Source organism: Somniosus microcephalus, chromosome 1 (genome assembly GCF_052327205.1).
Source record: "Somniosus microcephalus isolate GS21.2 chromosome 1, FLI_Smic_1.0, whole genome shotgun sequence".
NCBI lineage: Eukaryota > Metazoa > Chordata > Chondrichthyes > Squaliformes > Somniosidae > Somniosus > Somniosus microcephalus.
This window is the reverse complement of record NC_140987.1, coordinates 239,371,145-239,392,942: the sequence shown is the minus strand read 5'-3', so window position 1 is coordinate 239,392,942 and position 21,798 is coordinate 239,371,145. Positions and strand designations below refer to the sequence as shown.

General features: G+C 46.1%; 1 protein-coding gene across 22 annotated transcripts in view; it reads left to right on the top strand.

Moving 5' to 3' along the window:
• Positions 1 to 21,798, top strand: part of LOC147124680 (adhesion G protein-coupled receptor L3-like) — a 783,432-nt gene that overhangs the window by 654,807 nt on the left and 106,827 nt on the right. For all 22 annotated transcript variants that reach the window (XM_085991353.1, XM_085991371.1, XM_085991380.1 and 19 more), the window contains 3 exons: positions 10,903 to 11,086; positions 12,149 to 12,271; positions 17,111 to 17,316. In XM_085991353.1, coding sequence (XP_085847479.1) covers positions 10,903 to 11,086; positions 12,149 to 12,271; positions 17,111 to 17,316 — 513 coding nt within the window. The remainder of the gene's footprint in view (positions 1 to 10,902; positions 11,087 to 12,148; positions 12,272 to 17,110; positions 17,317 to 21,798) is intronic.

The window sequence follows — 21,798 nt, the reverse complement described above, 5'->3', positions numbered from 1 at the left end:
ACCAGCAGTGCCAGTGTGCAGAACTACATTTTGATAAGCTGTGCTTTGTTTGAGCCAATGCTGCCATTTTGTCATGTAACCTTTTTAGAAAATGTCACTTAACAACCAGCTAAAACCTTGAATGGGCAGAGGTGGAGGCAGTCCTCCAATCAAACTGGCATTTACTTGTAGCGTTTCCTCTGTACATTAAAATAAAAATCTATGTACAGGAAAGTGTGTCACCAAACAACCTGTTACTCAGAATAAAATAATCAGCACTTGAACTGAAATAATGATCTTTTTGAATGAAGCTGATCCCTTTAATGTTACAACTTCTCTTTTCGCCCCCACCCCGCCATCCCCAAATTATTCAATTTGGGTAACATCCGAGTCCCCTAAACTCAAAGTATGTTGGGAATTCTGATGGTTATTAATTGGAGCCTATCAACGTGTAGTAGTCACTAGGACAAGTTGTTGTGCTGACACACACATTACATCCATTTTGCACTGTGCCTCTGCCTTGACTGACGCGACTGAACTAAAATCATTTTCATGCCAACTGAAAGGCGAATTAATGAGGACGCTGTTTCCCTTGTTTGACCACTGAATTGGCTGTTTGTTGAGGAGTTCTGTGGTGCGTGACAAACAACTTTCTGAATCTTCTAATTAACTTTGCCTTTTTGACTTCTGATATCATCCTGTGAGGGCCTATTTGGCTTGACATCCTTTTTAAACTGATTGGAATAAATTGGCAAGCTGCATACTAGCGTGCTGGGTACTGAAATAACTGGAATGGCAGCGAAGAATGAGGCAGAATGACAATAATTTGATTAATTATGGAAATAATAGTTGTGCATTAAAATCAAATATAAAATAACTTTTCCAGATTTCTTCTTCAATTACGGAGCCTATTATATATAATATCACATTGTACTAAATGTCAAGTGATTTGATTATATCCCTAATGTTAGAATTGTGAAGGAAGAAAAAGCGACCTCAAGGAATCCAAGCTATGGTGCCGTTTCCTGAAATTATATATTGATGCTACTGGTTCATTTCAAATGTTCTAATCGATTGTGGAAATGTGTTTTAAGTAATAATGGATGTTACTAATAACTGTACCAGTTTAACTCAATGAATTAGAATAGCCAGGTTAGTTCCTTCAGTTGGACTATTATCTTCAGATTACCAGTATTGCCAGTTTCTGTTGCAGTTTGAACTACTGTCTTGTTTTCTTTTTCCTTCTAGTCCTTTGTAGCTTTTAGAAATCTCTGTTATTGCTTAAATGACAGGAGAAATCACTCTCCTTAGCTGATGGCACTCTGTTGTTTTTGGACTGTTTCTTGAGGGTGTCTTACATTGGGCCTGACTCTCCTCCATTTGTTAATATCATATTCAACCAATCAGAATGTAATGCTTTTTAAACAATGATCAAAAAGATAACCGTGCGCAAGAAGATGCTGTAATACATAGACACGTGTGCATGGAAAATGGTTTAACCATCAGGGAATGTTCAGTCAAGGACTGAGGGAAGTGCTTTTCCAATTGCTGCTGGATAGACCCTGGGGCAGTGAATACTTTAACACTAGTATTTACTTTTAGGCGCTAAAAGGTTTGTTCATTCATCAACACTAATGGATTTCCTATGGCCTTGCTCAGGGTGAGTTTGAAATTATGCCATTTTATAATCGGGATATTATTCTATGTAGCCCATACTGTATATTATAATATAGTTGATTGCCTTTGACATTGTTCACGGAAACAGAAAATCTTTCTCTCAATTTAACACTACTTTTTTCTCATTTTGGCTTCTGTAGCACTTTTTTAATGTTTCTGTGTCTTTTTTTGTAAACCTCTTCACCCCTGTGTATCTCTCTTTTTCTGTGTGTCTCACACATGTTACTTTACTGATGCATCTATCTCATCTGTGTTTGAGAGAGAAGGTAGGTGTGACTGTCAAGGTAGATCGACCTGGGATTGGGAGCTGTAACCAGGAGGAAGCAAAAAGTTAAGGTTGGAATGCAGGAGGGAGTGGGGGTTTGGGGCACTGTATTCAGAGAGCAATCAGAAATAGGGTCGTGGATACTAGGGAGCTGGAAGCACTGGTGGCTGGCTGGAGAGTAGAAGTCCTGGGTTGTGCAGTCTGGAAGCACTGGTGGGTATATGCTCTTGAGGGTGACTGGCTTTTCGAAGCACTGAGGAGATAGCAGGAGCAAGACTGAGAGTACTATGAGGAGCTGGGGACTGGACACACTGTGAGGGAGTGTCAGAGCACTGAGTGGGGGAAAGTAAATTTTGGGAGTACAGAAGGTGAGCTCGAATCACAGAGAGCAGACATAAAGACTGGAAGCACTGAAAGGTCTAGTGGCACTTATGAGGAAAACTAGGTTCTGAGAGCACTAGGGAGGGAGCTAAAAGCACCCAAAGGGAAGATGGAAACTGGAAGGCATGATCTGCTCTAGAAGAACTGAGGGGGAAGATAGGGGCAGGATACACACTGAGGGTGTGAGCTTGGAAGCAGTCTAGGGCGCACGATCAAGCTCCAGATACAGGTACACTGCTGGTCCAGAATAATGGCACAGCAGTGGCCAAACCCAGAACCTGACATGGGCACTGGCTAGGAGCACAGTGGAAATGTGTGCCAGAATCCACAGCAGTGGAGACTGGCTAGATTGACATGGCTGGCAACAACTGCGGGTGGGTCACCGTGGCTGAGGATGACTAGGGCAGAATGAGCCAGGCTTGTTGGAGAGCTAAGGGAGTGGTTTGGTTGAGGGAACTTGAGCAGAAGCAGTGGGTGGAGCCAATACATGGAGGAGGAACTTGCTGTGATTGACAGAGAATGCTGCAAATTAGTAAAAAATCAGTGCACAAGATACAGGCAACAAACCTGATGCGCCATCAATTACTCAAAAGACTGAGGTTGAGCGAGTAACAATCAGGCTTTTATTAACTAAAGAATGAAGGTCTAGTCTCGAGTGGTCGACCCGTCCAGAATACTAAGGGACTGGGAGGTAGTCACTTATATACCTGGAATAGTGGGAGGAGTCAGCCGAGGCATGTCCAGACCTGTACCTAGTGGAATACACATACAGACACAGACAGGTATAACAGTGGTTTACCACATTCACCCCTTGTTTAAAAATGAGTCCGGCGGGGTGAAGTGTATTTAAAAGTTCGTGTATTGGAGTCTCTCCGGAGGTCTTGTCTGCCGCTGTGATCGACGTGGCGACGGCAGGGGTGGTGGAGCTTCCGGCGTCGCGTCCCGTGTAGGCTGGGGCCCTGGAGTGTAGTCCTCGTGGGTGACGGTCCAAGGCGAGCCGGCTGCTGGGGTTGGATATCGGGTCGTGGGGGGGGGGGGGTGGTAGTGGGTTACAGCGGTCCCCGAGGGTGCGAGGTCTCGTATGGAGACTGTGTCCTCCCGCCCGTCCGGGTACGCAATGTAAGCGTACTGGGGGTTGGCGTGGAGGAGGTCGACCCTCTCGACCAGGGGGTCCGTTTTATTGGCCCTCACGTGTCTTCTCAGTAGTACCGGCCCTGGGGACGTCAGCCATGGCGGTAACGATGTCCCCGATGTGGACTTCCTTGGGAAGACAAACATTTTCTCGTGAGGGGTGGCATTGGTGGCAGTGCAGAGCAGTGACCGAATCGAGTGGAGCGCATCGGGGAGCACCTCCTGCCAGCGGGAGGTCGGAAGGCCCCTAGACTTTAAGGCTAGTAGGGCGGCCTTCCAAACTGTTGCATTCTCTCTTTCCACCTGTCCATTCCCCCGGGGCTTGTAACTGGTGGTCCTGCTTGTGGCTATACCCCTAGCGAGCAGGTACTGGCGGAGTTCGTCGCTCATAAACGATGAGCCCCGGTCGCTATGGATATAGCTGGGGAAACCGAACAGGGTGAAGAGGCTGTTCAGAGATTTAATGACCGTGGCACTGGTCATGTCCGGGCAGGGGATAGCGAACGGGAACCGGGAGTACTCGTCAATGATGTTGAGGAAGTACACATTGCGGTCGGAGGAGGGGAGAGGCCCTTTGAAATCGACGCTCAGGCATTCGAAAGGTCGAGTGGCTTTTATCAGGTGGGCTCTGTCTGGTCTATAAAAGTGCGGTTTGCACTCAGCGCAGACTTGGCAGTTCTTGGTCATGGTCCTGACCTCCTCGATGGAGTAAGGCAGGTTGCGGGCCTTGATGAAGTGGAAGAACCTGGTGACCCCCGGGTGGCAGAGGTCATTGTGGAGGGCCCTCAGCCTATCGATCTGCGTGCTGGCGCAGGTGCCACGCGATAGGGCATCTGGGGGTTCATTGAGCTTCCCAGGCCGGTACAAGATCTCGTAATTGTAGGTGGAAAGTTCGATTCTCCACCTCAAGATCTTGTCATTTTTGATTTTGCCCCTCTGCTTGTTGTTGAACAGAAAAGCAACTGAACGCTGGTCAGTGAGCAGGGTAAATCGTTTTCCGGCCAGGTAGTGCCTCCAATGACGCACAGCCTCCACGATAGCCTGGGCCTCCTTCTCGACCGCGGAGTGTCTGGTCTCCGGGCCCTGGAGGGTTCGTGAGAAGAATGCCACAGGTCTCCCCGCCTGATTAAGGGTGGCGGCCAGAGCGAAGTCGGACGCATCGCTTTCCACCTGGAAGGGGATGGATTCGTCCACTGCGTGCATGGTGGCTTTGGCAATGTCTTCCTTGATACGGTGGAAGGCTAAGCGGGCCTCTGCCGTCACGGGAAAAGAGGTGGACTTGATCAGCGGACGGGCTTTGTCTGCATAGAAGGGGACCCACTGGGCGTAGTAGGAAAAAAACCCTAGGCACCTCTTCAGAGCTGTGGGGCAGTGGGAGTTCCATAAGGGGACGCATCCGGTCCGGGTCGGGACCGATGACCCCGTGTTCCACAACACAGCCAAGGATGGCGAGGCGGTCTGTGCGGAATATGCACTTCTCCTTGTTATATGTCAGGTTCAGGAGTTGGGCGGTGCGGAGGAATTTCTCGAGGTTTGCGTCATGGTCCTGCAAGCCATGGCCGCAGATGGTCACATTATCTAGGTAAGGGAAAGTGGCCTGCAGCTCGTTTTGATCGACCATCCGGTCCATCTCCCTTTGGAAGACGGAGACCCCGTTGGTAACGCCGAAGGGAACCCTAAGGAAGTGATAGAGGCGGCCGTTTGCCTCAAAAGCAGTATACTGGCGGTCTTCAGGGCTGATGGGGAGCTGGCGGTACGCTGATTTCAGGTCAATGGTCGAAAAGACGCGGTACTGCGCGATCTGGTTGACCATGTCAGCTATGCGGGGGAGTGGGTAGGCATCCAGCAGGGTGTAGCGGTTTATTGTTTGGCTGTAGTCGATGACCAGGCGTTGTTTCTCGCCGGTCTTAACGACCACAACCTGGGCTCGCCAGGGGCTGGAGCTGCCCTCAATAATCCCCTCCTTCAGGAGCCGTTCCACTTCGGTTTTGATGAAAACCCTGTCCCCGGCACTGTATCGCCTGCTCTTTGTGGCGATGGGCTTACAGTCGGGGCTGAGGTTAGCAAACAGTGGGGGGGTGGGACTCTGAGTGTGGAGAGGTTGCATCTGGTGCGCGGCGGGCAATTTGGAGGCTGCTGGCTGCGGACTGTGAGTGTGGGGAGGGGGCCACCGTAACGCTTTTGAGGTGGCACTGGAAATCCAACCCCAGTAGAACGGCAGCGCAGAGGTCGGGCAGGACCAGGAGTTTAAAATTATTGAACACAGTCCCGTCTACTACTAGTGTCACCACGCAATAGCCGCCAATGTCCGCTGACTGGGACTCGGAGGCCATAGAAATCCGCTGGTGCGCAGGCAGGACTGGGAGAGAGCAACGCCGCACCGTGTCGGGGTGGATGAAGCTCTCTGTGCTCCCGGAGTCAAAAAGGCAGTTTATTGCATGGCCGTTTACCTTAACGTCCATTTTGGACCGAGCTAGTTGGTGCGGTCTCGTTTGGTCCAGCGTCACAGAGGCCAGCGTAGGGGTCGGTGTGTCGCTGCGAGTATCAGATGGGGGGGGTTGGCGGTCTGCTGCGTCCCGGTTGGTGTCCAAGATGGCGTCGTCCATGATTCCCATGTGGCTGGAGTCGTCCAAGATGGCTGCTGCTGCGGTGGTTCGCACATGGCTGGGGAGGCCCAAGATGGCGGCCCGCACGGCCCACACGCGGTGCTGTTGGGTGCCCAAGATGGCGGCTCGCACGGCCCACACGCGGCGCTGCTGGCGTTCGGGGTGGCTTTGGCCTTGCAGACGCTGGCGTAGTGTCCCTTTTTCCCGCAGCCCGAGCAGGTCGCATTCTTCGCCGGGCAGCGCGCTCTGGGGTGTTTGGCCTGGCCACAGAAGTAGCATTTCTGGCCTTGGGATACTGCTGTCTGGCTTTGGGACACTGCTGCGGTAGTTGGGCCGTTGTTGGGCTGTGGCTGGGGTGGCACGGTGCTATGGGGCTGTCCTACCGTGTCCCAGGTTGTCGTTCCCCGCGGCGTCCATGGTGCAGAGGAGTAGACATCCATGCCCCGGAAGGCTGCGTCCAGCGTTAGTGCGATGTCGGAGGCTTTGTCGAGGGTGAGGTCACTCTGCTCCAGCAGTCGCTGTCGGGTGTAGTTGGACCTGTGGCCCGCTACGAAGGCATCCCGGATCAGTTCCTCCGTGTACTTAGTGGGCGTTACCGCCTTACACCCACATGGCCCGGCCAAGCACGGACAGTGCTTGGAGGTATTCCTCAGTCGATTCCCCAGGTTGTTGCTTGTGACTCCCCAGAAGGTGCCTAGCGTATACTTCGTTCACAGGGCGCGTGTACTGGGTCTTGAGGAGCTGGAGGGCGGCTGTGTACGAGGTCGCGTCCCGGATGACTGAGTACACTCGGTGGTTCACCTTGGAGAACAGGACAGACAGTTTGTCCGCATCCGTTTCGACCGCAGTGGAGGCAGTCAGGAATGTCTCGAAGCACGTGAGCCAGTGAGCAAACTTGGTGGAAGCGTCCGCTTCCCGACTGTCCAGGTCCAGGCATGCTGGTGTGAGGATCTTCTCCATTATAAAAAATGTAGTTAATAAAATTGATGCGCCATCAATTACTCAAAAGACTGAGGTTGAGCGAGTAACAATCAGGCTTTTATTAACTAAAGAATGAAGGTCTAGTCTCAAGTGGTCGACCCGTCCAGAATACTAAGGGACTGGGAGGTAGTCACTTATATACCTGGAATAGTGGGAGGAGTCAGCCGAGACATGTCCAGACCTGTACCTAGTGGAATACACATACAGACACAGACAGGTATAACAGTGGTTTACCACAAAACCTCAACCCAAAATGAAGTTCCACCCAAATACTCCATGTTAAGCTCTAGGCTTCCAACATAAGAATAGGCCTTTCCAAGAAACTGTTTATCAGGGATTTACATCACGGTATAGGCACCTTGAGGAATAATTTATTCTGAATTGTTCAATTTTTATGGGGGATTTTTGTTATAATTGTTAGTTATACAGTTAAATTTGAGATTGATGAAACATTTCAAGATAGCAGCTGAAGCCCAATCAGGACTTTTGGAGTGAGTTGATTCATCGTTTCCTGTTGCTGTTTGGGGTGGGGGAGGATGGAATTGAACAATTTTCTCACTTTCTGCCACTTTCCTACTTCTTATTGGCCACTGATATCTTGATTAATTTTCCTTTCAGTCAATCTGATATCTGATTGAGTTGATTTAGGGTAATCACTCATTTTTGTCCTGTAGAAGTGTGGCACTTAGAAGTGTGGTATCTTTGGGTCTGATGCGATGGATCCACACGAGACAATAGGTGGTTATATAGATCAGATAATCTCCCCATGCGCTGCTCAAGATAAGGCAGAGGATTCACTGTTTTGAGGCCGAGAACATTATACAATGGAATGGTCAACTGTCCTAATATTTGGATGTCAGCTGTGGCTCGGTGGTTACGCTCTTGCCTCTGAGTAAGAAGATTGTGGGTTCAAGTCCCACTCCAGAGCCGCCAGCACAAAATCTAGGCTGATTGCAGGTGGCATCTTTCGGATGAGATTTTAAACCGAGGCCCCGTCTCAGCTAAACGTAAAAGGTCCCGTGGCACTATTTGAAAGAAGAGCAGGGGAGTGCTCTCCAGTGCCCATGCCAATGTTTAATCCCCAACCAACATCACTAAAAAACGATTGTCTGGCCATTATCACATTGCTGTTTGTGGGACCTCCTTGTGCGTAAATTGGCTGCCGCGTTTCCTACAATACAACAGTGACTATAACTGAGCTTCCAACCCCTATCCGCACCATCACAAAAACCACCTACTTCCACCTCTGTAGTAGCACCTGTATCCGCCTTTTCCTCAGCCCATCTGCTGCGGCAATCCTCATTCATAAGAACATAAGAAATAGGAGCAGGAGTAAGCCTATCGGCCCCTCGAGCCTGCTCTGCCATTCAATAATATCATGGCTAATCTTCTACCTTATCTCCACTTTCCTGCACTATCCCCATATCCCTTGATTCCCTTAATATTCAAAAATCTATCGATCTCTGTCTTGAATATACTCAACGACTGAGCCTGTAAGAATTTAATATGTTTCAATGAGATCACCTCTCATTCTTCTAAACATCAGAGAATATAGGCCCTGTCTACTCAATTCATGCTATTGTAACCTCCAGATTCTACTATTTCAGAGCTCTCCTGGCTCCCTCCCATCTTTCACCCTCCATAAACTTGAGCTCATCCAAAACTCTGCTGCCCGAATCCTAACTTACACCAAGTCCCATTCACCCATCACTCTTCAGTGGCTCCTGGTCCACCAACGGCTTGATTTTAAAATTCTCATCCTCGTGTTCAAATCTCTCCATGACCGCGCCCCTGACTATCTCCACAATCTGCTTCAGTCCTACAATCCTCTGAGAACTTAGCGTTCCTCCAACTATGGCCTCTTGTACATCCTCCACTTCCTTTGCCCATCATCGGCGGCCATGCCTTCAGCCGTCTAGACCCTGTGCTCTGGAATTCCCTCCCTAAACCTCCCCACCTTTCTCCTCCATTAAGACAGTCCCTAAAACCTGTTTGACCAGGTTTTTGGTCATCTGTCCTAATGTCTCCTTCATTGGCTTGGTGTCATTTTTGTCTGCTTATGCTCCTGTGAAACACCTTGAGACATTTTACCACGTTAAAGGTGCCATATAAATGCAAGTTACTGTTGTAAAAAAAAAGGTATTGATCATTCAATGTGATTTGCTTGTTCATTTCTCTTCTAAACAATGGCCCAGATTTTGCACTCCCGATGACGGCGTACGCTGCCGTAAGCCTTCAGAAAGGCCCTGCAAGTTCCGGGTTTCCACATGCGCTGTGCATGTGTGAAAACCCGGAGCTTGCGATCTGTCAAGAGCCTGCTTTCACCAGCATAAGGTTAATATAAATCTTAAAAATTTAAAAATAAAAAATCATACACAAACATTTAAAATTAGTTTATGTAAGTTTTGGCCCGGATTAAAATGTTTAAAATTATTTTTCAGAAAATTACATTTTTATTGTATATGCTTTATTGAAGGGGCTTTTAATTAAATTTGAAAATGGGGACATTTTTTTTCCAGTTGTATAAAATTATTTAATCATTTGGGGATTCCATTCGTAAATGGAATCTCCATAAGCATATTAGGAATCCTCCTTTCTGATTGGAGGACTTGGCCCACATGATCCCAGGGACGCTTTCGAACCGCCTGCGTCCCTGGGATCCATGGGCCTTTACGCAGGCGTACGCTCGGAGACCCAGGACCCGAAGTCTCCGAAGCCCAGGAGCCTGAAGGTAAGTGCAAATTTTATTAGTGGGTCAGAGGCATACTCCAGAGGTATGCCTCCGACTGCAAAATCCAGTACATTGAGTCGCTGTGGTGAGGAAGCTTGTATCTTAAACATTTCAGTGTTTCATGCTCATTAACTTCTGTTCCTTTTGCATCAGTAAGCCACTGGCATCTGTGGCTCCACCTGTTAAGCTACTAAGGCAGTTGGACCACTTTACACATATAATGTTGGCATGAAGCATCGTTATTACCACAGAAAGTGAAAGGGGCAGAAGGAGGGTGTTCAGATCAGGTGGGAATGAGCGAATGAATCTTGGCATCTGAAGTAATATGATGCACGCAGGGTGAGGACATGACCGCCTGCATACATGAATATAATGGGCATAGAGACACTGCTTGTCCATTTGTGAGAACTGACTGATGAGAAAATTGCACCATTTCTGCTTATTAACTATTGCAACTGATATTTTCTTTTCTGTTTGTGCCATATTCTTGTCTTGCATTTGATATGTTTTTCCCTAAAGAAAAATGAAGTTGTATTAAAATGCTGAAAATGTATCTCGCTCACTCGAGTACTCAGAATGAAATAGCACTGTTTATTGGAAAAGTCAGATTGTTCCACAGTGAGTGCAGGAAACAGTAGTTCAGCCAGCCTGCCTGCATAATAATAACTGGATCTAAGGCAGTGGCTTCTTACCTTGGGCAAAAAACAATATTCCTTTTTACTAGTCTGCTCGAGCTAAATCAGATTAAAAGGTGGCTACAGTTGCCTTTTATCCCAAACGTTCAATGCAAGAAGATTGTTTTCAGTGCATCGATATTTATTGACTGTAAATACAGCAGAACTGTATTTATGGATTTGTTCTTCTACACATGTCTAATTTGAACCTGCAGAAAGAGAACATTGTTTCTTACAGTAAAGCAATGACTTGTTCTTAAACTTGGCATTGCTTTACTGCTGTGCATTGTGAACTTGAGAGGCACGCAAGAGTGGCTGAGATTGCCCTCCCTTCCACGTAGGGACCTGTTCATCTTCCACTCCGTGCCTCCCCATGGTGGTACTGCTGAGATTACATGGGTGGTTGTAGCATGAACCCATGGCTGTCCTCAGTGGGCAAAGTTACAATCCTGTGTCATTCTTTTCCCTGAACTACAGGCCATGGTGGAGACGGTTAACAACCTCTTGCAGCCTCAAGCCCTGGACGCATGGAAGGACCTGATGACAAATGATCAGCTGCGAGCAGCCACTATGTTACTTGATACAGTGGAGCAGGGCGCCTTCGTCCTTGCTGATAATCTGCTCAAGACGGACATAGTCCGAGAAAACACAGAAAACATACGTGAGTCTAGTCATTTCGAAAACTATACGACAGTTAAGAAATCTCTTTTTAGCAGTAAGCACCGCTTGATAGTATGAGAAACATTTATTTGGTGTTCCATGAGTGAACAGATGATTCCTCATTTGCTAAGAATTGATTTTTTTCCCCAAAGACTAAATTACAAGAGTTGCAGAAATTATCGACACAATTACCACAAAGGCTTCTACTGAAATATGTTGAACGAATTTGAACCTTGGAGGCCAAAAATGCTGGATACTTGTGTAGTATTTTTTTCCTCCATGTGGCTTTGTGTTTTGAGCAAACTTATTATTAAATGGTGGAACATGTGGAGCCTGAACTTTACACGTTCCACTATTATAATGAGTTTGCTAAAAAGGGCCTTTCAAGGGATGGTTCAATCAAATTGGCAGAAACTTTCTAGTTGCCACGCATTGGGCTTCCTTCACAATCATACCAGGCAATCAGCAGGAGGCTGCATCTGCAGGGCCGCCATGGTTACATTGTGCGGCCACCCGTAAGACACCACAGGTGAAACCAAGTAGAAGACTTGGTTCAACCTTTAAAATTGCACCACACAGGAGCAGGGAGGGTAACAATTGGACAGGCTGAACTTCAGGTCTTCCACAACAACAGAGAAAACAGTAGTTAATGTGAATAGTATAGATGCATTTAAGGGGAAGCCAGATGAGCAGATGAAGGAGAAGGCAATGGACAGTTCTGCTGATGGAGTTAGATGAGGAAGGTTGGAAGGAGGCTCGAGTTGAGCATAAATGCCAGCATGAACTGTTTGAGCCGAATGGCCTGTTTCTGTGCTGTACATTCTATGTAATTCTATGTAAGACACGTCAAAAGGCAGCCAGAATTAGAGAACATTCCTCTTCAATCAAGATTTCCAAATTTTGGTTCAACACTTAGCCTCCCATTGATAACACATTTTGACTTATAAGAAGCCCTAATATGGAACAGCAGACACATAGATCTTGAGTGTGTTGTAGTTGATGTTGAAAATGTCTGGTTGCCACAAAACGAATTGCTTGTTTTGTGCTCTCTTGGTGATAACAGTGTTGGAGGTTGCCCGCTTGAGCACAGATGGAACATTGGAGGATCTGCAATTTCCACAAAACGGAATAAATGGGAACTCCATCCAGCTTTCAGCAAGTACTCTGAAGAAGAATGGCCGTAATGGTAAGTTTTAATTGAAATTGTTAACTCTAAATACGAGGTGCGACAGAAATAACGACCGCGATTTTGCCGATGCTCAGAGGGCGGGTTCGGAGGCGGGTCAGCTGTTAAAGTTGCAATCATTGACGGCGGGTTAGAAACCCGCCGCGAACCCACCTCCGTGTGAGTTTCAAGATTGTCGGGTCTGCGATTTCACAACAGACCCGACGCCAAGCAGCGGGTAAGGGATTTAAAGCACTTTAACTCCTTGTTAAATGCTTGCTAACTGCTATTTTGACAGGCGTTTGCTATTTTCCAACATTTTCAACGGGATTCATGACATTTGGAGATCACGCCAGGTTAGTGTGTCGGGTGGACCAATGAGCTGGCTACTTCACAGCTGCAATTGCAGTCTAAAAGCTGCACTCTCACTTCTGCTCAATTTCAAATGTCAGAGGTTGCTGATTTAACAATTTGGGAAACACATTCTATCTTGAGGCTGTAAGTGTGTGGTGTTAACTCTATATCCATTGTCACCTGCATTGCTGGACATAAAAGGCGCCCTCACCCTTCATTGTGCCACCTCAACTTGTGAGCACACATATGGCAACATGTCAAACATTCATACAACATTAATTTATTGCAACAGAGTAAAAGAACACAAATTTAATTTGAATTCCATCAGAATATCCAAGTGAGAACCCGTGTCATTATTTATGTGTAAGCTTTCTCGTACTCGTGCTTCTACATTGTGCTACCCCTGTGGCTTCAGCAGATATAGAGACAGCCTGCTCACTTTCCTGCTGCGCCTGCTTAGACGCCTTTGGCGGTCGTCCTCTGGGTTTTGGAGTCTGTGAAGGCCCCGCCAAAGTCTGCTCCTCCTGCGCTGCACAGGGGCAGACTCGGCCATCACTGCTCGGGCAGTCATCTGGGGCTCTGACCGAGGGGTTGGTAAGGGGATGGAAGTATGAGAGCTTGGAGAGGAGCCCCCACTTGCATGTCACCTCCCACCATCATCACTCTCATGGGCCACCCGCACTTCTCTGCTAGCAAGTAGCTGGAGAGCACCTTGCTGCACATCAGTGGGGCCATGAGGCACCGTCTCTGTACTGACAGTCCTCATACCGGGGAGGCCCATGGACCTCTGGTTCCTCTCCATGATAGATGCCCATTTATTCTCCATAGCTGACCATCTATTTAGAAGAGTCACCATGTTGTTTTGAATCTGGCGATTTATGTCCTCCGTGGAGGTTGCCATCCTTTCCATGGCAGTACCTACATTCGCCATTGTGTGCACCATGGCATTGGTCATGTTTGAGATGGACTCCTCCATTCACTGCACACGCGCAGTCACCGTGGTTGCAAACCCAGTCAGAGCCTCCTGCACTTCTTCCTCAATCCAAAAGTGGAGTTTCAGTGAGACTGATGGAATGAGTGTAAAGAATGGATACGATAGATGTTCAGAGGGAGACTATGTTGGAGTGGGTTCCCATTACCAAGACCATCTCTTACTGGATGGTCCCCGAGGATCAGCGTCTACATGCAGCTGAGCAGAGCTAGGAGAGTCCTGCGGCCTCCGACGAGGACTCTCCACTGCTGTCCTTGTCTCCACCATCTGCTCTTGCTCACTCGTGAATTGTGAGACACCAGGTGACAACACTTCTCTATCTCGCAAATGATCCACTGAGGTGTGCATCTCTGCACTGGTGCCTGATGTGCTCATTTGTGCTGACGCTGTACCCTCAGAGGATGCAGCATCCTCTGAGGAGTCCTCCTGTTCTTCCTCCTCGACAGTAGGGAGGGGGACTCTTGCTGGTCCAGTGCGAGAGTAAAGACCGGAGTTAGACATGTGATATGTAGATTGCAGACACATCCCATTGTGCACATGATGAGCATTCAATTTCTATTGACATCAGATCCCATATGTGTCACTCATGAAAGCCAAATAAGATGGATGGAGAAGCATTCTGTCACCAAGTTGTTCTACTGAGTAAGTCTCCATCCCCCACTTCGAGCTGTTCCTGATATGTTGAGAGTGGCCTACTCAGCGTGGGTGAGCTGTGAGAAGGATGGTGGTCCTCCTCCTGTTCTCTCCCTCTTCCTCTTATTGTGAGCTCTCTTTTCCTGCAATGAAGGAAAAAAGTGGAGTTTCAGTGAGACTGATGGAATGAGTGTAAAGAATGGATACGATAGATGTTCAGAGGGAGACTATGTTGGAGTGGGTTCCCATTACCAAGTTCCCTCCTTTTGAGTTGTTAGCTGTTGTCATTGCATAACCTTGAGGGTGGGTGTGAGGGGTGCATAGTAAGATGGGGAAGTGATTCTGTACATAGGGAGAGAGGGATGGGTGATGGTGTAAGGGATGTTGGGGTGAGTTAGGATGTGCAGGAGTAGGGTTACCAATGCAGTGATGGGGATGTGATGACAGGCACAGCAGAATTAAGGTAAGTGTGCTTTTATACTCACTTTTCCAGAGCGCAGAAGATCATTGGACCCAGGTGCGTCTGAACATGGACCTTGCAGTAACCTCCTCAGCTATTCGCAGCCAGGCTGCCTTTGTCTGCTGAGGAGGTTTCCTTCTTCCATCACCTGGGTATAGGACCTCCCGAAGTCCTCTGACTCCCTCCACAAGAACATGGAGGGATTCTTCGTTAAATCGGGGAGCTGCCTTTTGTCTCTCTGCAGACATCATGGTGAGCAGCAGCAATCAGGAGCAGCAGAAACTATGTGAGATCTAATTGTAAAATGACCCTCTTAAATGCACTGGCTGTAAACGCATCAGCAGAGCAGCTCAGCAGACCTGCACCTTGTGATCAGGGCGGGTAACCCACACGGCGGGCTTAACAAGCCCAATTAACCTAAAATTGCATCAGCAGGCCGGCTGGGTCTGGCAGCGGCAGCGGGACCGGAACCCGCCAACTAACGGTCCCGACGCCAACCTGCCTCCTTGTAGAAAATCGCGGTGGGCTTGTGACTCTTGATTATCCATATTCCTCAATTAGGGCTAACTTGAAGGAGGTAATGAGCAGAGTCGAGGCACAGGGAGGGAGCGATGTCCTTGCCTCTCCAATTCTGCAGCTTGCTGGTCAGAGTGTGGACATTGGGCTGTAGTAAAGGACCCTGCACATAACAAGACCATGCTATCAGAGGTGCCACGCTGTCATCCCATGTAGCAGCCTTGCTGCAGGTGTTGGCACAAGTGCTATTTTAGTTTATAACACCCATTTATTTTTAGCAAATCACTGACTTTGAATTGAGGCACCACTCCCTCAGTACATGCTCAAAAGCCAAATGGGGTGAAAACAAAGAAATGGGATTTTTACCAATTTATTCAAAATTGCTACAGTCATAGCTCCTCAAATTTCTCAATAAACCCTTTAGCATATATTTCTTTTATTCCATGAAAATAATACAAGTACCCTAATGCTTTAAAGGTTGTATTATAGCCTCCCTAACATGCTTGGCATAGCTTAAAATGTGTTACTTATTTGTAAGAAATAATGTTTTTGAAATATTCTGAAGTTCTATCAGATTTGCTATAATCAGTACATTACTGAATCGTATCACAGCATCTTATCCTTCGTCTGACATGTTGATGCAATTGATTCATTCCATATTTCCTTCAAACTATAATTGAAGTTTGTGGACTGAACACACAAAAGCTGCAATTTCAGCTTAATAAAATACTGACATCTGAATTAACTGTACCATTGTTGTGTTTTTATTAGACAGTTTGATATATCTGGATTATTTTAGCTGCACAGATGCTTTACAATGTTATCCTTCATTCACACAACTAACTCGTAAGTCTGAATGTGAGTCCATAATTCAATTTCTGTGTCAATCCCCCTGAGCAAATCAGCATGAGTTGCTCATGATTGGTCTTTAACAAGGCTTTAACGAGCTTTTTTGTGGTTAATTTTCATTAACACATTTTAGCATGGGACCAAGACTCCTGAGGCAGATCTTTGTCTTCACTTACTAGTCGGTAATCTGGTGGAGCACATTGCCTGGCTGTTACAGAGCCTGCCTGATTTTTATTCCAATTATATCAGTGGAATGAAAATCAGGGGGCTCCTATAAGGAGCAGGCAATCCTCCTAGGTGGTGAAGATCAAAATCTACCCATAGAAAAGTTTATTATTGCTCTCCAACCATTTTGCCTCCAAAAAAAATAGGGCCCTATAATACCAACACAGGCAGTGGAGTATTTCCAAATACTGTAGTAATGAAGCCTAATTTTTGGTGCTTCAGCATTGATTTCATTTTTGAGTCCATCTAAAGTCTATTGTTGAAAAGTCTGTAGAACTATTTATTTTAAATTTCTACAGATTGTCAAATAGAATATGAGGAACAAGTAGGTGGATGCCTCACAGTATTTTTGTTCAGTGTTTTCTCAATGAACTGAAACATTGCAATCATGCAGTTGTATTTAATGGCAAAATCGTCCTGTGGTACTCAAAGGATGGCTGCTGATGTGTTGCCCTTTAAAATGATACATACATGCAGCAAAAGCCAAATATTGCATCTGTATTGGCCAAATGAGTGTAGACCAGATACTTGGTTCCTGCAATTTTCTCATCATGGTTGGAGGCTCCTTCTGAGTGCACTTCAACACGGGCTTTACAGAGCTTTAGGTTCTGAAAATCAGATTAATCTACCACGGCAACAATGTGACATTTTATACTGACTGAGAGAAAAGTCAGCTTTCCTGAACTTTTGGGTCATGAAAGGGTAAAACTGCACTGCATTCAGTTTTTCAGGAAGGCACAATTACTCTCTCAATCTCTACTTTTAAATAATCATTGCACTTCCATTTTTCAAAATGTCAGTAAAGATAATATGCCTTATCCCTTCGTTGCAGGTGAGATAAGAGTGGCTTTCGTTCTCTACAATAATCTGGGCAGCTATCTTTCTACGGAGAATGCCAGCTTCAAGCTAGGAAGTGAGGCGCTGTCAACCAATCACACTGTTATAGTCAACTCACAGGTCGTCTCTGCGGCAATAAGCAAAGAAAGCAACCGAATCTATCTGGCAGCCCCTGTGGTTTTTACCTTAAAACATATTGATGTGAGTGAAGAAGTCGACTCATTTGGTTTGTGTTTGTTTTCTCTGTGTGTGTGTGTGTCCCTCTACCACCCCACTTCACTGCAACCCACTGCAGTCTATGCTCTTCTCTGCATCCCTCATTTGCAGATTAAACCAGTCAATTAGTCATACTTGGTAGAACATGTTGCATGATGGGGGCCTTATGTAGGGTGGGGAGTAAGGTCTTGTAGGTTGTCACTAGAGTGTGTTTAATTTCACCATATGAAGGGCTGATTTCAATGGCCTGTATTTTCCGATCGCAGGCCTCCCGCTGGCGGAGGCCTGCGATCTGGAAAAATCTGCGCCGTTACCTGAGGGTTCCCGGGATGCGCACACATCCGCTCCTGGGCCTCACCAAACTTGAAGTGCGCAGGGCCCACGTATCCCAGGGGCGCAGGTAGTTTGCAGCGTCTCTGGGATCACGTTGGCCATGGGGAGCCAATCACAGAAGGGAATCTCCCTTCATACACTTGACAGGAAGATCTGTCAAATATATGAATGGAAATCAATGAAAAAACATAGTAAAACTTTAAATATTTTTTTTTAAAGCATCACATTTTTAAAATGACTTGAAATTACAATAAATTAAGTATTTTAAACAAAAATTAAATTTTTTGAAAAAAATAATTAAAATTTTTTACGGGGCTAAAAATAAACTTACCTTTTAAAGTATTTTTAAATGATAAATCAGTGAAAAAAAATTTTTTTTTTTTACTTTGTTCAACTCTTATCCTGGTAAAAACAGGCCTTATGCCTGCTTTTACCAGGCGTAAGAATTGTAAGGGTTTTCTGTGGGTGGAGAGTCTCCAAAATGCGGAACTATCCGCCCGCAGAGGCCCTTCTGGGCAGCCAGAGGATCTGTCAAGACCATTTTTGACAGATCGGAAATGCCGGTTTTCAGCGCATGCGCAGTGCATGCCTGAAACCGGCATTTCCAATGTCCCTACGGGTGGGTACACAGCACATACCCACCCATAGGGATCAGAATATCTGGGCCAATATATTCATGATATCTTGGCTATCATGTTGAGGTACTATGGAGCTGTCAACATTTGTTCACAAAGGTAAAAGGGAACTAACAAAGTACCGTGGCAAAATATGTGAAGATGTGTTGTGCCTTGTATTTTCCCAGAAACACTTGAAACTGTTGAAAATACCTCCAAAAACTATCCTGGCCTTTGTGTCCTTGCAGTGACTCTAGGAGGTTCTGTTGACTACAATAGGGAACCACCTGACTAGTGAAGGGAAGATGCTGTCTCTGAGCCCCAGACATTGGGAGTCAATGGCCATCTGGGATTACAGTTCAGTTCCATCGATTATTCTGACAATGAAAGAAATGTTTAAAGCATAATCAGACTCTGAAGCATCCATGTATTGATGTTCTTCAGAATAGTTTGCTTGAAAGTTGATGAGTCTTTAAAAATCTCTCCAGTACCATTAGCATTGCTTAGAGCTTCCCTCCCATATAACCAGATTTAACAGGAGCAGTGAGATATCGTCAACTTTGTCATGTCAAACAGATCTGTTGACAGTTTGCAAATACAGGTTGAACGTCCTGAATCCGGCAACCTCGGGACCGAGGCCGAGCCAGTTTTCGTGTTTTTCCGGACTTCGGAATGTGTTTCTGATGTCCGAAGTCCGGAAATATTGCAACCTGGGCTCAGGCGTTTCCGACTTCAGACATCAGAGACACACTCCGAGTCTGGAAATGCCTGGGCCCAGGCTGCGATATTTCCGGTTTTTGGACGTCACCCGGCTGGCGGCAGAAACGGTTTAACAGGGTGTCTGGATTCCGGTACATTTTACGGATTCCGGATGACCCTGCAACCAATCTTCCCGGAGTCCGGATTCTGGAACTTTCCGGTTTCCGGAACTCCGGATTTTGGATGCTCAACCTGTATCACATTAGGTGATGAAGTTGAGGTAAACTGTCCCCTTTTGTTTGTATGCTCTAAATGATGGCGTAAAAAAATGTAGTCATGGTAGACAACTGAATTGGTGTTCTGACCCAATGGGGTCGATTTTAACCACCCTAGCTGTACGGGAGCGGTGTGTTGGGAGGGGTTAAAATGAGGTGGCATTCCCTAAATAAACTGTGTGCTCGCTTGGGGCCACCTATTCTGGCACTGGCCACAGCGATGGCAGGAACGGGGCAGTAAGTTCTTCTGCACATCTTTTTCAAGGCTCTGTTTCTGCTGGGCAGGAGGCCTCAGATTCTCCCCCTTAGTCTGCAAACTAAACTAAATTTCCAAGCTCTGTTATTCTATTCCCTTGAGAGCTACATTTAACTCGATATTAGAATTTTTAATATAAATTACACCAAGATCCTCCCATGGAGGCATTGTCAGAAATCCCAAAATGTGACAATTGGACTCTACTACTTTGGCTATAATAATATAAGCATTATATCAGCTTTATTAATTACTTTTCCACATCACCTAGATAATGAAAATCTTTTGTTACTCCAAGCCATTTGTAAGGGGGAAGACTGCTGCTGCTGTTTGCTAATAATACTAAAATTGTGAATACATGTATATAAAAACACATTTAACAGTTTGCTGTTAGTCACAAACAGTGATAGTCCCTGTGCTGATGCTTTTCATTTATTGTATTTTATTTTACTAACTTTGATTTGTCTGCCCAATTGTATAACTGTTCTAAACCCCCTTCAAAACACTAATTATGTCTTCTGTCCCCATGGCTCTCCCCATTCTACTGTTGTCTGTAGATTTGACAGGCTTACCAATGGTTCGAGCATTCAGGCTCTTTGTGCAGATAAGAAACAAGAAGGGTACCAGCAATGATCCCCGTGGAACTCCGCTCAACACCTTCCCCCACTCTGCCATGACTCTCACCAGTGTTGTCAGTCTCCTATCTATTAACCATTCCCATGTTTTACTCTCAATTCATGACTTTTAGTTTAATTAGAAGGTTTCTTTTATGTAGAAATTTGCCAAAAGCTTTCTGAAATTATAACGAAGTCGTATCATAGCAAGCGCCTTTCTACTTTATCTGTAATGCCTTCAAAGAAGTTTGAGGTTTGCTAGGCAGTATTTTCTCATTCTAATTACAGGCTGGCTGTCTTTTTATTAATTCTTATTAAAATATTACTGGTAAACAACTAAGTAGCACAACTAAGTAGTGTGCTCTCGAGGTCTGATGGTGGGGATACCAACTTACAATTCTCTCTCAATGTTCAGCGGACATTGCCATTTTAACAGTCAAATGGCATCACTATAATGCACGATTGTCAAGAACTGTTAAATTGCCTGATCTGAATTGCAAATGAAGCATAAGAACATAAGAAATAGGAGCAGGAGTAGGCCAATCGGCCCCTCGAGCCTGCTCCGCCATTCAATAAGATCATGGCTGATCTGATCCTAACCGCCAATCTGCTATCACTGAACCATCTCCTGAATCTAACAGAATTAGACACACGAAATAGGAGCAGGATCAGGCTACATGGCCCCTGGGCCTGCTCTGCTACCCACAGGGCCATGACCGATCCGAACCTAGACTCATGTCCAAATTCCTGCCCGTTCCCCATAACCCTTAATTCCCTTTACTTCTAGGAAACTGTCTATTTCTGTTTTAAATTTATGTAATGATGTAGCTTCGACAGCTTTTTGGGGCAGCATATTCCATGGACCTACCACCCTCTGAGTGAAGTAGTTCCTCCTCATCTCAGTTTTGAAAGAGCAGCCCCTTATTCTAAGACTATGCCCCCTAGTTCTAGTTTCACCCATCATCGGGAACATCCTCCCCACATCCACCCAATCCAACCCCTTCACAATCTTATATGTTTCAATAAGATCGCCTCTCATTCTTCTGAACTCCAATGAGTAGAGTCCCAATCTACTCAACCTCTCCTCATATGTCCATCCCCTCATCCCCGGGATTAACCGAGTGAACCACTGACTCGAGAGCAAGTATGTCTTTTCTTAAGTATGGACACCAAAACTGTATGCAGTATTCCAGGTGCGGTCTCACCAATACCTTGTACAACTGAAGCAATACCTCCCTATTTTTATATTCTATCCCCCTAGCAATGAAAGCCAACATTCCATTGGCCTTCTTAATCACTTGCTGCACCTGCATACTAACCTTTTGAGTTTCGTGCACCAGGACCCCCAGATCCCTTTGTACTTCAGTACTTTCCAGTTTCTTGCCATTAAGATAATAACTTGCTCTACGATTTTTCCTGCCAAAGTGCATAACCTCACACTTTCCAGTATTGTATTCCATCTGCCAAATCTCTGCCCACTTAGCCTGTCTATGTCCCCTTGCAGGTTTTTTATGTCCTCCTCACTCACTACTTTCCCTCCCATCTTAGTATCATCTGCAAACTTTGATATGTTACACTCGGTCCCCTCCTCCAAATCGTTAATATAGATTGTAAAGAGTTGGGGACCCAGCACTGACCCCTGTGGAACACCACTAGTTACTGATTGCCAGTCTGAGAAT